The sequence below is a fragment of the Monodelphis domestica genome, chromosome X, assembly GCF_027887165.1.
Source record: "Monodelphis domestica isolate mMonDom1 chromosome X, mMonDom1.pri, whole genome shotgun sequence".
In the NCBI taxonomy this organism is placed as follows: Eukaryota; Metazoa; Chordata; class Mammalia; order Didelphimorphia; family Didelphidae; genus Monodelphis; species Monodelphis domestica.
The window spans coordinates 26612051-26625389 of NC_077235.1; the positions used below are offsets into that span (position 1 = coordinate 26612051).

Here is a 13339-nt window from a genome sequence, read left to right on the forward strand (position 1 = left end):
ATTTTGTGTGGCCTGAAGTGGTCATTTTGTTGCAATTTGCATATTGGTTGTTGCACAGTCTAGAGTGCCCATGCTCTTTCTCTTTCTATGGTGTCTTGGAATCCTTATGGAGGACAGGGGCTCGGAGAATTCCAAACATGATGCATTCTGGCCCTTAGACGTTGGTTCCAACTTCCCCAAATTGAGCTTATGCATATTTATCTTGAATTTGCTTTTCAATTCGAATTGGCAAGTACTGTAAGCCAATCATAAACAGGTAGAGGATGGCAACTGGCAGTAACGGAGGGCTGTCCGAGCTGGGGGGGGGGGAGTTGGCCATCGATTTTTCTTGCAGTCATTCAGAAATGTTGTTTGACCCCTTTGAAATCAGACAGACATTTTAGAATGCAGCAGAGAGCACAGAACCAGGAGATGTCAAACAGGATCATTTGAGAGTTGGAGGGGGCTCCCGAAGGGACTCTAACTCACATACTGGACTTCCTGACTTCCTAAGGGCCCATGGTACTGACTGGCTGGAGCTTTCAGGGTCCCCAGCCCCTTTACTTCCCTAAGTATCTCTAAGCAGGAAGCAGGGCTGGGGGTGCCAGTGGGAATGGACAATCTGGCCGCCGTAAGGAATCGCTTTCGATTCCATCGGAATGTCAGATTGGGTAGAAACCAGGTTTTCTGCCCCAGAAAACCTGAACATTGTAAACGAAAGCAACTTTCTGGAGGATCTGAAATCTCCAGGTTGCAGGCATTTTATTCGTGCATCGTTGGCTCTCCTTTTGATGAAAGGAGTTTGTTTGTGGGTAGCCACTGCCTTTTCATTGGGGTGTAAACCAAACGCTGACTATCATCCACTCTCTTCATTGGGAAGCCAATAGGCCTTTACAGCACTGACCTCCCCCCCCCCGCCAGCCCCCCATTTCCTATCCTCAAATACCATAAGGTCAAGTCACCCCACAAGGTTTTGAACATTTACTCCGACCTCTTCTAAACTGATATGGAGCCTGGAAAACTTAAAGGGGCACACAGATATGTGAAAATTAGCCATCAGTGGCCACATTGATGGTAACTAAATAATACCCCCCCCCGAAAACATTTTTCCATGTTGCTGTTCCACCTGTAACATTTTCTCAAAGCTTAGAATGACATGCCATTTTTCCTGCCCAAGACACCACTCCTGTCCCTGGTCCAGAGCCCACCATTCTTTTTTGTTTTTAATTTTTTATTTCAGCAGTGATGATACCAGATGGTGAATGCATGCAATTTTTATGTTCTCAGATTGTAGGCATTATGGCAGGGAAAATCTTATAAATCCATTTGTAAATTCTATGAAACAAACCCCTTGATAGCACTGGGACTAGCACCCGCTTTATAGGATGAGCCTTTTACTATGTGTCTAGTTGTGTGTGGGCGGGTGGGCAGGTGGGAGCTGGGAGCAGTACTTGGCCTATAAGCTAGCCAAAGCCATGTGGTGTATTATAATGGTTCTACTTCATGTGGAAAATCCACTGCGGATGCTGAAATCCAACCAGTTTTCCAAATGTTTGTATATGGCTCCTTGTTTCCATAAAGGAATTGACCATATTCTTGAATCTCTTTTTGCATTGCTTCTTGGAACTCAGGTGCTTTTTTTTATCTTCAGAGCTGGGGAAACTATCCATGTGGCTATATGATGCCAGATAACGGGAGGGGGGGAGGAGGGCATTCATACTGGTTATTTGACATTGAATGGATGAAACAAAGGACTGATTGATTCTTTTCTTCTTCTAGCCCCTGGTAGACATAACTTGAGTAGCTGAAAGAGTGGGGCAGTGAATTGATCATTTTCCCTGCTGGTTCTCTTTTGGCTAAACCACAGTCTCTCTGAGCGTATACCCAGAAATACATTTAAGTCACAGGATTGTCATGATGAAGTAGTTTGGTCTGCAAATTCACCAAGCTTGTTCACAAGATGACCTAGTTAGGAAGGCTTTGGGGGGGGGGGAGCTGAATACCAAAAGCTATGATTTCATATAGGGAGGGTGTAGACAGAGATCTCTACTTTCACGGGTGAACAAGAGAAGGAATTCCTTTTACTGGGAGGGTGTGATTTTGTGGATCTTGTCCACGGGTGGCACGCTGAGTCCAGGATGTGGAAGGTGAAATTTCTCCTTCCTTCCTTACACACTGTGACATTTACAAAATATTTTGGCGACCGTATTTTTTTGCAAACAGTTCCCTGACTTTCGAAAAGTTCTGCCATCTGTATGGTAAAGTATACAACTCTGCCCTTCTTGTAATTTGCCCTAAAGCCTTAATCGATGTCAAATAGCTCTTGCCTGGGCATTTTTTTAGAGCTGGAAAGCTGACATCTGAAAAGAAGCCTGTTGATAGCTTCCAATTTTAGAACTATCTAGGAACACATAAACAGAACATTCTCTGCTTTGAGGGTTTTATTTTGCTAAAGAAATGAGTGTAATAGGGAGTCAGCTAGAATGCTATTGGCCTCATTTTCTGATTTAAGACATTTTTGGAAACAATTGTATGTTGAATTTCTTATACCAAGTCATATATATTCCTGCAGATCTCTAGTTCCATATGTGCCTAAAAAGTGCTGTCGGGAGAGGGGGACGGGAAAGAATAAATGCTTATTTTTGGAAACTTACTTTTTTATGCTTCTGTCATTTATATTTTCTTCTTTTCTATCCCCCCCTTAAAAAGCAATTTTAAATAAAAAAAACACCAAATGTTAATAATACTACTTAGAACTACTAGCATTAAAGGAAAATAGCAGCTTGGGCTGAGAGCAAGGGAAATCTCTGAATGTTAAATAATGCTCAGGGAACAAGATTTGAGTTTGTTACTGCCTGGTACTTGATTTGTTCACTGCCCCCACCTTTAGAAGGACTAGCTACAGTTGCCAGGGATGATATTTTCTTTTGTTCTTTATTTTTGCAAAGGGCAACACTATAGCTTAGTATCTACTTTCTTTTTTTGTTCAGTGCATCCAGAGGTCTGTAGATGAAGAGGATTCTTTGTGTCTACTTGTATATAGTTGTATTTTAACACATATTTACAATTTGGTTTACTTTGTTCTTTAATCCTTAGGAAACCCCACCCCCATCCACCCACCCACATCCTCCCACCCCAAGTCTATGCATTTTTTATAGCTATGCCCAAGTAAAGAGTGGAGATTTTCAGTTGTGGTCCCCCCCCCATTAAAATAATTATTGTTGTTCTTTTTGAAGATCCAATCTTCATTCCCAAGGAACAAAGCAGCCACCCTGAAAGAGCATGAAGGGAAACTGAGGCTAAAATGGCATTCCCCTTCCATTTTGAAGAACACAAGGGAAGGAAATGTTTAGTCTCAGGCATCAATCTCCTCAAACTTTTCTGAAGGTGGCATACTAGCAGGGGGTTGGAGAGAAACTTATTGCAAAGGAAATTTCATTGGTGGCATTCTCATTCTAGATCTCCATAGTAATTTTAAGAGAAAGAAAAGTAAGGGCAGCTCAAAAAGCAAAAACACTGGCTTCTGGTTCAGTTAAAAATCACCTCAAAATACTGTAGAGTTTGGGCTCTATGTTTTAACAACAACAACAACAACAACAACAACAACAAAACCCTCCACCTTGAAAATCAGCTCAAAGTTTTCACAGGGCAACCAAGGGAAGTTGGCATAAACTTAGACAACACTTAAGGGTTGAGCAATATGCCAGGTGTGTACACACACATCTGATCTGTAAATCTGTGTGATACACAATGCTCACATGCATATAATGCTGTATACAGCTGTCAATGATTAGGCAACCAGAAAAATGTGAGGCATTACCTGTAATAATAATTATCTAGTAAAATAACAAATGAAATATTTTTGCTTTTGCTTAACAAAAATTGCCTACTTCAAACTTGTGAATGGAGGCTGGCTTGGCAGCTATAAAATGTTATCAGAATGTTCCATCTATTGGTATATACACACAGAAAAGAGTATTGTGCGCCCTGAGAAACAAAAGAATGCCTTGAGTTGGGTTACACATGTGTGTAGACAACCTTAACATATATCTCCCCCTTGTTTTGATACAAGACCTCTGACTAATGACTTCTGGTGTGACTAGCATTATGTATAAATCTCCCTTATTACTTGGAGGTATAGAAATAAAATTATCATGATTAAATGGGAAGGGGAAAGATTTAATAAACTGAACCCAGAGAGGGATTTATACCTGCTTCAAGAAGAATGCCTTCTGCAAAAGTCAACTCCTATAAGGTCAAACAAATAGCCCAGACTGGCATTTATGGTCTGGGATGGGGGATCCTCAGAAAGAGAAGGGCACAACTCTCACTGGGGCAACAGGAAGCTAAGTTAGCCAAAAGTCACCTGGGGGCCAGGGTGGCAAGGGGTGATTACAGGATTTTCTTGGACTCATAAGCTTTAGATCTTGTAGAGACTTTAGAGTTCCAAGGACCATCTATCCTAACTTCTTTGTTTTACAGAGGAGGAAACTGAGGCAAAACCATAGCACTGAAATGGACTTAATAGAGGTCACATTTGATTGAATCCCCAGGTCTTGACTCCAGATTCCCTACTACTTTGCTGCTATTACATCTTCCTGTCAAGAGAACTACAAGTAGATAATCTTTACCCGGTTCTGGATTTCTTTCTGGTGAGGATCTGGGTTTGTCTGGGGAGGGAAACTGAATAGTAGCTATGTCCAGATTGTAGGAGGGGGGAGAACACTACTCTCCCTACTTAAATGAAAACATTGGCCTTTTCTAATAGGCTTGACAGAATTCTGAATCTACATGGGATGTCTGTGTACATGTAGCAGAATCTCCCCAGTTGAGAGAGAGGGAGAGGGAGAGGGGGAGTGAGAGACAGAGACAGAGAGACAGAGTCAGACAGAGACAGACACACACACACACACAGAATAAATCAAGAATCAAAACAATGACTAATTTCTAACCTGAAGACTTGTAGAGGCTGAGCTGCATTGGCTAGTCCAGTTTATACATCACACAACAAAGCAACATTTTTTTTTGGAAAAATGTTTTATTTAAACCCTTTTTTCTTTAACAACAATAAAATATCGCGTCAATATAAACCCCCTGACTAAAACTGGTAGACGACCAAACATTAACAGCGAATTGGTTTTTTTTTTTTGACACGCAGTTCATTTTTTTTTTTGCAAAGAGTTTCTTAAAAACATAATGTGGAATTTATTGAAAATAAATAATTGTTGGTAACTGCAATAGGCATTTGGAATAAAATAGTTGAAAAAAGCAACTCTTAAGGAAAAATAGCGTTTATTATACATCCGTTACTAAATGAATAAACTAAATGATCTTTCTTTAAATTAATAACTTCAAAAACCGTTTAATATACAAAACTGTACAATTATAAAGTCGGCAGGGATGTTTTGATCAACTCAGGGTTTCACCCAAGCACTTCTTGGGGAAATGCTGGGGGGCAAATGATAGTAAATACTGTAGGGAAATTGTGGGGGGCCGGGCCAGGGGAAAGGGGCTGGCATCTCCGGATGGAGCCTGGAATGGGATCCCCAGCTGGAAGGCTCCCCAGAGGTTTCGGGGGAGCCTCGGTCCCCAGGCACCAGCCCTTCTCCTCCCTCCCAGCATATTCTCAACAAGGGGCCCGAAGGAGGCTTCCTGGTCCTTAGGTAGTCTAGCTTTGTCTAACCAAGATAACGAACGCCCCCTCCTCCGGCCCTCCAAAGGTGAGCTGGCTAGCTGGAGGGGGCTGTAGACGGATAGATACGGTAGGTGCTGTGGTGCGTGTATACATGTGTGTGCGTGCGTGATGAAGTGATGTGCCTTGAGAGAATGCGTGTATATATTTTATAGAGAGCAACGAAGCAACAATAACAGCGCATATGGGGGCTCTGTATACAGTATATCGAGATGGTACATATAGAAAGAGATACACAGCTAGACCTACAGCCACACAGAGGTGCGCACAGAGAGCTGCACAGTGGAGACGTTTGCATATGTGGGCATCAGCCATCACACAAGCCCCTACACACAGACACTGATATATACACTGTACTCGGTCCATGTGAGGGGGTGGAGCGCATTTCTCTAGCTGGAGAACTGGGACCTTTCAAATGGTTCCAATTCATTCATTCATTCATTCCTTCATTCATTGTTTTCTTCTTCTTTTCCAAGAGCTTTTCCAGCCCTCTCGGGGTTTCAGCTTAGAGGGGAAGACGCCCCGGGTGAACCGAGGGGGAGGGGGACATGCTGGCCCGGTTCTCCCCTAATGCCTCCGGGACCTTTGGAGGGGCAAAAAGCAGGGCACCCGGAAAGCAGTCTCCCAAGGCACAGCAGAGGAGTTTCTCCACCCTCGGCTTTCTTGACTGGCACTACTCAACGGCCTCAGCTAAAAGGAAAAAAAGGAAAAGGAAAAAAAGAAAGGAAAGGGCGGGGAGGAAGGCAGTTGGGATTTGGGATCATCGGTCAGCTCTGTCTGCCTGGGTGCTCCTCTCTGGGGGGAGAACCTTGGATCCTTCTCCTGGGGCTTAACTTGTGTTTGCTAAGGGCGAACAGCTCCGAGGCTCGAGCATCTGGGGGACTGGGTGGGAGGGGGTGGAACAGCTTGGGGAGCGGGGGTAGAGGGAGGATCAGAGATCCCGGAGAGGAAAGGCAAGGAAGGACGCTACGCCTCAACCTCCTCGTTCTCGTCCTCCTCTTCTTCCTCTTCCTCCTCGCCCGCGACTCTCTGGAAGTGTGTCTTTGGAGCCCCCCACCTGCCTTTTCCTTGGTCCTCCTCCCCACCGGCCCACCCCCGGGCTCCCCAGTATTCGGTTTGTATTTGGTCTCCATTCGGATTAGGGGAGGGGGTATCCCAGCCAACTGCCTTGCGGGCAGGTTCAAGCCATCAGCTCGGCGGCGGCGGCGGCGGCGGCGGCAGCGGCAGCGGCAGGAGGCAGGAAGGAGCCCGAGGATGCTCTCTAGTTGGGAGATCATGGTCGCTGAGATACAAAGTATTTCACAAATATTGTGTACAGCTTGTAGCAAAACACCTCGGACATTGAGAAAACGCTAGAGAAGTTTAAAAAATGCAAAACTAGTCTATTGTAAAACAGATTTCACCTGAAATACAGCTGCTATAACCAAGGCGCTGAAAGGTTATTCATAGGCACACATCTGTCTTTTCTTCTCTCCCACCCCCCACCCCCACCCCCCACCCACCCTTCCTCTCTTCCTAGCGGAGACCGACAAAAACCTTGCTGGAGAGTAAACACTAAGTATTGATCAGCGGAAAGAAGGAAAAAACCAACCACAACCACAACAAAAAGAAGATTGCAGCGAGGGCTCTAGAGCGCAGAGGAGAGCGTCCGGGCTCCGGGGCCCACGCCTTCTCAGCGGGACGGACTGTGCATGTACGTGTGTGTTTGTTGCCTCTTTGAACGTCTAAGCAAAAGCCCCTCGGGAGCCAGTCGCGCGGCTCCCTCCCAGCGCAGCCCCGAGCCCCGACAGTCACAGATCGTGGCACGACGTGTCCGTCTTCACCGCGTGGCCGTAGACCTCGTGCGGCGGCGGCGGCGGCGGCCCCGGGGGCCCGGGCGGCGGCGGCGGCGGCCCCGGGGGCTGCTCCCCGGGCGGGGTCATCCTTTTCTCTTTCTGTCGCCGGTTACAGAACCAGACCCGCACCACCTCCTTCTCCAGCTGCAGGCTGTCGGCAAGGGAGGAGATCTCTTGGGCGGCAGGCTTGGGGCACTTCAGAAAGTGCGTCTCCAGGACCCCCTTGACACTCACCTCTATGGAAGTTCTCTTCTTCCTCTTCCGGCCCTGGGCCGCTATCTTGTCAATGCTCGTGGGGCTCCCGGTGGACGAGTCGGCCTCCTCCAGCCACTTGTTCAGGAGGGGCTTCAGCTTGCACATGTTCTTGAAGCTCAGCTGAAGCGCCTCGAACCTGCAGATGGTGGTCTGCGAGAAGACGTTGCCGTAGAGGGTGCCCAGCGCCAAGCCCACGTCCGCCTGCGTGAAGCCCAGCTTGATGCGCCTTTGTTTGAACTGCTTGGCGAACTGCTCCAACTCGTCCGACGTCGGGGTCTCTTCGTCCGAGTGGTCCTGGCAGTGGTGGGCCCCGAGGTCTCCGTGCTCCGCCGTGTCCCTCAGCACGGGATGCAGCCCCTGGGTCGGGCCCGAGGTGGGAGGCGGGGTGAGCCCCCCGTGCTCCAGCATGCCACTGACCGTGAAGCCAGGCTGAGAGTAGACATTCATGGGCTGCCCACTGGACGTTAGCGAGGAGTTATGCGCTGGGCTGGCTCCCCAGGCGTTGGGGTGGTTTGTATGAGGTGAGTGGTGGGGAACATGAGGCGACCGGTGATGGATGATGGCGCCAAGTTGAAGATCTTCTCGCCCTGGCTTCACGTCCTGCTGGTCCAGAGGGCTGCTCGCCAGGGTGGAGGACCAGGGACTCCCGTCACTGAGGCTGGTCACCCAGTGGTGTCCGAGGGGATGCCCATTGCTGGGAACTCCCTGCAAGTAATCACTTTGGAGAAGTTTTTGAGGGTTTCGGAAAGGGCTCCCTTGCTGCATGCCTGCAGAGTCTGCATGGACCAAGGAGCTGGAACTGAGAATGCTGTAGGGATTAGAGGCAGCTGTGGCCATGGTTGGTGTAGATCCCCTACTAGTTATAATGTGGCAAAGGGAGCAGCTTCAGCCTTTGACATCTACGAAGCAAGGGAGCCAAATCAGCAGCCACTTAGTTATTGGCAGTCGTCCTGGCCAATGGCAGCCCTCCTTGTGCGGGGAAGCTTTTGCTGGCACCAATGATGGCCAAGGAGGCAGGTCGCGCTTTCCAAATTAGGTTTGTGAAACCCAGGAGTTAAAGTGAGGACTGAAGCAGGAAGTGAATCAATCTTTAGGCTCCATTGGTTGCCTCTAGCTGACTATCCACGGATCATTTATTTAACTCTTTCTCCTCTGGACGATGCCAAACATTTGTTTTTTAAAAGGGATCCTGGGCGGGAGGGGGGCGGGAAGCAGTCTAGAGGATGGCAAGGCCGCGTTTCGAACCTTAACGATGAATTCCAAATAGGGATAGAAAATAGAAAATAGACGAGATACTCTTCTCAGATTGACTTTGCATCCTCAGCCGGTTTATAAGGATTTTCTCAGCTCCCCTCAACGCTATGGATCAGGCGCGGAGTTAATTACAAAATAAAATATCTTAGAAAGTTGTAACAACAAAGGCATCTAGGAAAAGACTATAAATCAAGAAACTTCAAATTCCCAGTAGAGATCTTTTAAAAAATTCCCTGAGATGCATGACCCGAAAGAATAAATAAAGGAGATAGCCCTTCCTCGTTTTGTTTTTTCTTCGAATAGTAAGTTCCATAGGATAGAACTGAAAGCATTGGGCAGAGGTGGGAGACTGGGAGGATCTGAATTCAGATCCTCACTTTGTGGATTACTACCTCTGACCTCCAGCAAATCCTTTGCCATCTCTGGGCCCCGGGGAACTATTCTACTGTCAAATGAGGAGGTTAGACTAGATGTTCTCTTGGGCTCCCCCGAGACGACAGCATCAAAAACCCCAGTGACAATTTAGGGAAGGTGAAGAACTAAACTATTCTGGGAGAGTCCAGTGGAACCTTTCCGGATGCAAGTGCCTTTGGCTTTTCCGAAGTTTGTCACCCCATCCATTCGGTACTTGGGTGCCACATCTCAGAAGAAGCCCCTCACCAAGAGGGAAGCTCTCAACACCTGAACAACCCTCCCAGTCACACTAAGCCTTTTTTGGAATGCCCACTGACAGGCAGGCCAGTGACCAGGACTTTTGGGAGAAGGGTGGCGGCTGCCTCACCCCCCATGTCGTTGATCCCTTGGAAAAGTAGAAAAGACTTTCTAAGGGACTTTTAAGAAAGGGAAATGCTTTCATTTGTCCTTAATACGCTGGAGTGGGAAAGCTATGATGCTTTTGCATCACCAGCTCCCTTCCCAAATGAATCTGAGTCTTGAGTTGAGTTTTCTTTCAGATTCTGAAGAGAAAGCTTTAATTTATTTCCTTCTCAAAGAAACAGGGTGTGTGTGTGTGTGTGTGTGTGTGTGTGTGTGTGTGTGTGTGTGTGTGTTTGGGGGGCAGGAATGGGAAAAACTCCTTGTCCTCCCCTAAGCCTTTCCAAGTCAGGAAAAGTCATTGTTTTCTACATCCCCCCTTTCAATTCCTCTCTTTGGGGGCAGGGTTGGACCAAACGCGAGGATTTTCGAGGTGCTGTGGCTTGGAAAGCAAGGCACCCATCCCTTGGCTCCCAAGTTTTAAAATGACCGTTCTGGGCACAATTTTGGAAGTAATCTAGCTTCGTTGCAGAAGACTGCAGCAGAGTCTCCCTTATTGGTTTGAAATTCCATTAAATATATTGCAAGAGCTCCTAGGTTAAGCTTGATTTAAATTTGCATACATTTTCATATATTTAGCAGAAATAAAAGAAGGCTTGCAGCTACCAGAAAGTCATTAAGGCATTAGTTTCCCTAAGAAGACAGATCTGAAGGAAATTCGAGAAAAGGAAAAAATGAAAAAGCCAAGGTGAGCAGCTTCTTCTCCAATTCCTTTCTATAGCTAAAGATCCTCGGGGTCCTTCGGGTAGGGCTCGTTTGGGAAAAAGCAGTGAGCTAAGGGAGTCGGAACTGGATGGGGAATGAAAAAAAAGTCTATTGGGCAGAAGAAACTGGTGTTGGGTGGGACGCGACTTTATTTTTTCTTGCTTCCTTCCTCCCTCCCTCCCTTCCTTCCTTCCTTCCTTCCTTCCTTCCTTCCTTCCTTCCTTCCTTCCTTCCTTCCTTCCTTCCTTCCTTCCTTCCTTCCTTCCTTCCTTCCTTCCTTCCTTCCTTCCTTCCTTCCTTCCTTCCTTCCTTCCTTCCTTTCTCTAAAACAAAATGACAATCTCGTAGTTATTGGCAGTGATTATTTACGACCCAGCCTGCTGTCCCTTCCTTGAAATAGTTTCTTTTGCCGAGGGTCCTCGGAACGCTTAGCTCTGGCTCGTTTTTTGTTTTTTTTTTTTGGTTGGTTGGTTGGTTGGTTTTTCAATTGTCAATTGTGTCTCCTCTTTTGTCCGACTCCGAAGCTGTTTTTGGTCGTTCGGGCTTCAACTTTTGCCTTATTGAAAAATGAGTTCTCCTGTTGTGTGTGTGCGCGCGCGCGCTCGTGTGTGTGTGTGTGTGTGTGTGTGTGCACGCGAGCGTGGGTGTGTGGGTGTGTGCGTGGGTGTGCGTGTGCGAGTGAGGGGGGGTGGGGCGCAGCTTTCTAGAGCTCTGCAAGCTTCCCACTTGTGGAGACCCTCGAGGGCTGGGGTGGGGTCACTTTAGCGGTCAGAGGGAAAGGCGCCTTACACATTGGAGTGCTCAAGTCTTAGGGCTCGGAAGGGTCCCCGATGGCCAAGGTGCTCGTCCCTGGAGCTGTATAACAGTGTTTAGCGTTCTTTAACGGATTGGCCTAGAGGAGCCGGCGTGGTTGTTTGCACTAGATCAGGGCCCGTCGTGCCCTTAGCGTTCTAACCTGGCAGCTCTCGCCCAATCTAGGGAGGGCAGCCCCTCCTGCAGTCGGGGCCTGAGCCCCACTTAGCCAGGTTTGCTGGTGGAGCCCCAGCGCCTCAGCCTCGATGAGGAGAGAAATGCCTGGAGCAGAAGGGCAGCCCCTTCTTTGGTGCCTTGCACCCACCCCCACCCCTGGGCTATTCAGGTATCAGGCTAGCCGTTACCAGGGGGCCAGGCAGAAGGAAGCCTTTCCGACTAGCTGGAATGCTGCATTTCAGCGGCCCGAGTCAAAGCCAAGCAGCATCCTCGTCCCCCTTGCATGGAAGGATTTTTTGGAATCTGCATATAGTTAAATCTTCTGGCTGTTCTAACTAATCTACTGGAGAGGGTTTCCTTCGCTTTCCCCTGTCAGTCTAACTTCCCAAGTGTAACAGATGCCGCTCTCAAGCGCTCCTCTCTGCTGCTTGTCTTTATGCAGCCTCGCATATTTCTCCCCATGATCTGGGTTTCCATAGAGAGAGGAATAAAAGGGGGACCATGGCCACAAATCCCCTGCCCCATGCGGAATAAAAGAGCCTTATTCAATAGCCGACCCCGTCTGGACATGGGAGCGAAATGAGTACACGCAAAGCTACTGTTGCAAGAATTTGTAACTTATTTTTCATCGACCGGAGTTCACAAGCTCGGAAGAGATCCGCCTCTAGGATGGGGTGCCTGCCCTTAGGTGTTGCTCCGCAGTCCCAGGTCCCAACGGCTCAACCTTTGGGGATTCTTTTTGCCAGCCTCTCCCCCCCCCCCCGCCCCCCAGCCCTTTTCCCTTCCCCGGAACCTGGGCCAGCTAGAAGTCGCTAGAGAGGGCAGTCAGGCTCCCTTTGAGGGAGAGGAGCCCGATTTGTACAGGGGTCCACACAGCACACCCTTTCCAAAATAAGGCCGGCCAGACAGGCTGAGGCCCCGGGCTCCAACTTCCTCCTCTGGGGCTCTCCTCTTATGCCATCTTTTAGGACCACGCTTTAGTTCATTACAGACACCACCAGCCCACCAGCTCCTCCCAAGAACCGGATGATTGTTCGGTTGTAAACTGCGTAGGAAGGCAGCTGGGTGGTTGGATGGGGTGGGGTGGGGGAGGTGATGTCCCTGTGGCCCTCCGCAAGACTGGAAGCCTTTAGAATGTTGGGGATTGTGGAGTTACTTCCAGGCACCTCGTGGAAAGCCTGGGTCCCCGCAGGAAGCGCTCCCCCCCCCCGCCCCCAATCACCACCAAGTCCTCTTTGCAATCAAGAGGCGGCAATTGAGCCGATCGATGGATTCCTTTAGGGCGGAAGGGGACTGTCCGAGCCAACTGAGCTGAGCGGCCGTGCTCCGGGCCCCAGCCGGCCCAAGAGCCGAGCCAAGATGCAGGGAGGGCGGCGTGGGGCCATTGCATATTTTTCAGTCTTGGAGGGTTCTCGTTATTTCCCCAAATCTGGAGGTGGAGGGGGGAGGGCCAGGAAGGTGCGGAGAAGTCTCCCAGGCTTGATTTGGTTCGGCTTTAATGCCGCCTAAGGAGACTCCAGGCGGCAAGAAGGGGCTCTGGGCTGTGACCTCTACATCGAACACTTCACCTACACCCTCAGTTCAGTTTTGAAACAGGGCGAGGGAGACATGGCTCGACAGGAGCAAGTACAAAATTCTAGGAATGGCGGGGGGGGGGGGGGGGGGGGGGGAGATGGAGCAGGGTGTGGGGGGGGGGGGGAGGCGGGAGAGGAATCCCAAGCGAGGAGAAACAAATGGTCAAAGGAGAGAAGCCTTCCTGGTCCCCGTGCATGATACATGATACATTCTTGGTGGGAAACCCAGCTGCCCATCCGATTCCCAGCTGGACCTAGCCGCC

The 13339-nt window shown here is 48.6% G+C and overlaps 1 protein-coding gene across 1 annotated transcript; it reads right to left on the bottom strand.

Moving 5' to 3' along the window:
- Positions 1 to 7178: 7178 nt before the first annotated feature.
- Positions 7179 to 8657, bottom strand: POU3F4 (POU class 3 homeobox 4). The gene has a single exon (XM_001369987.4). The coding sequence runs from the start codon at positions 8596 to 8598 to the stop codon at positions 7462 to 7464; it is 1137 nt and encodes a 378-aa protein (XP_001370024.1). The 5' UTR covers positions 8599 to 8657; the 3' UTR covers positions 7179 to 7461.
- Between the last annotated feature and the right edge of the window lie 4682 nt (positions 8658 to 13339).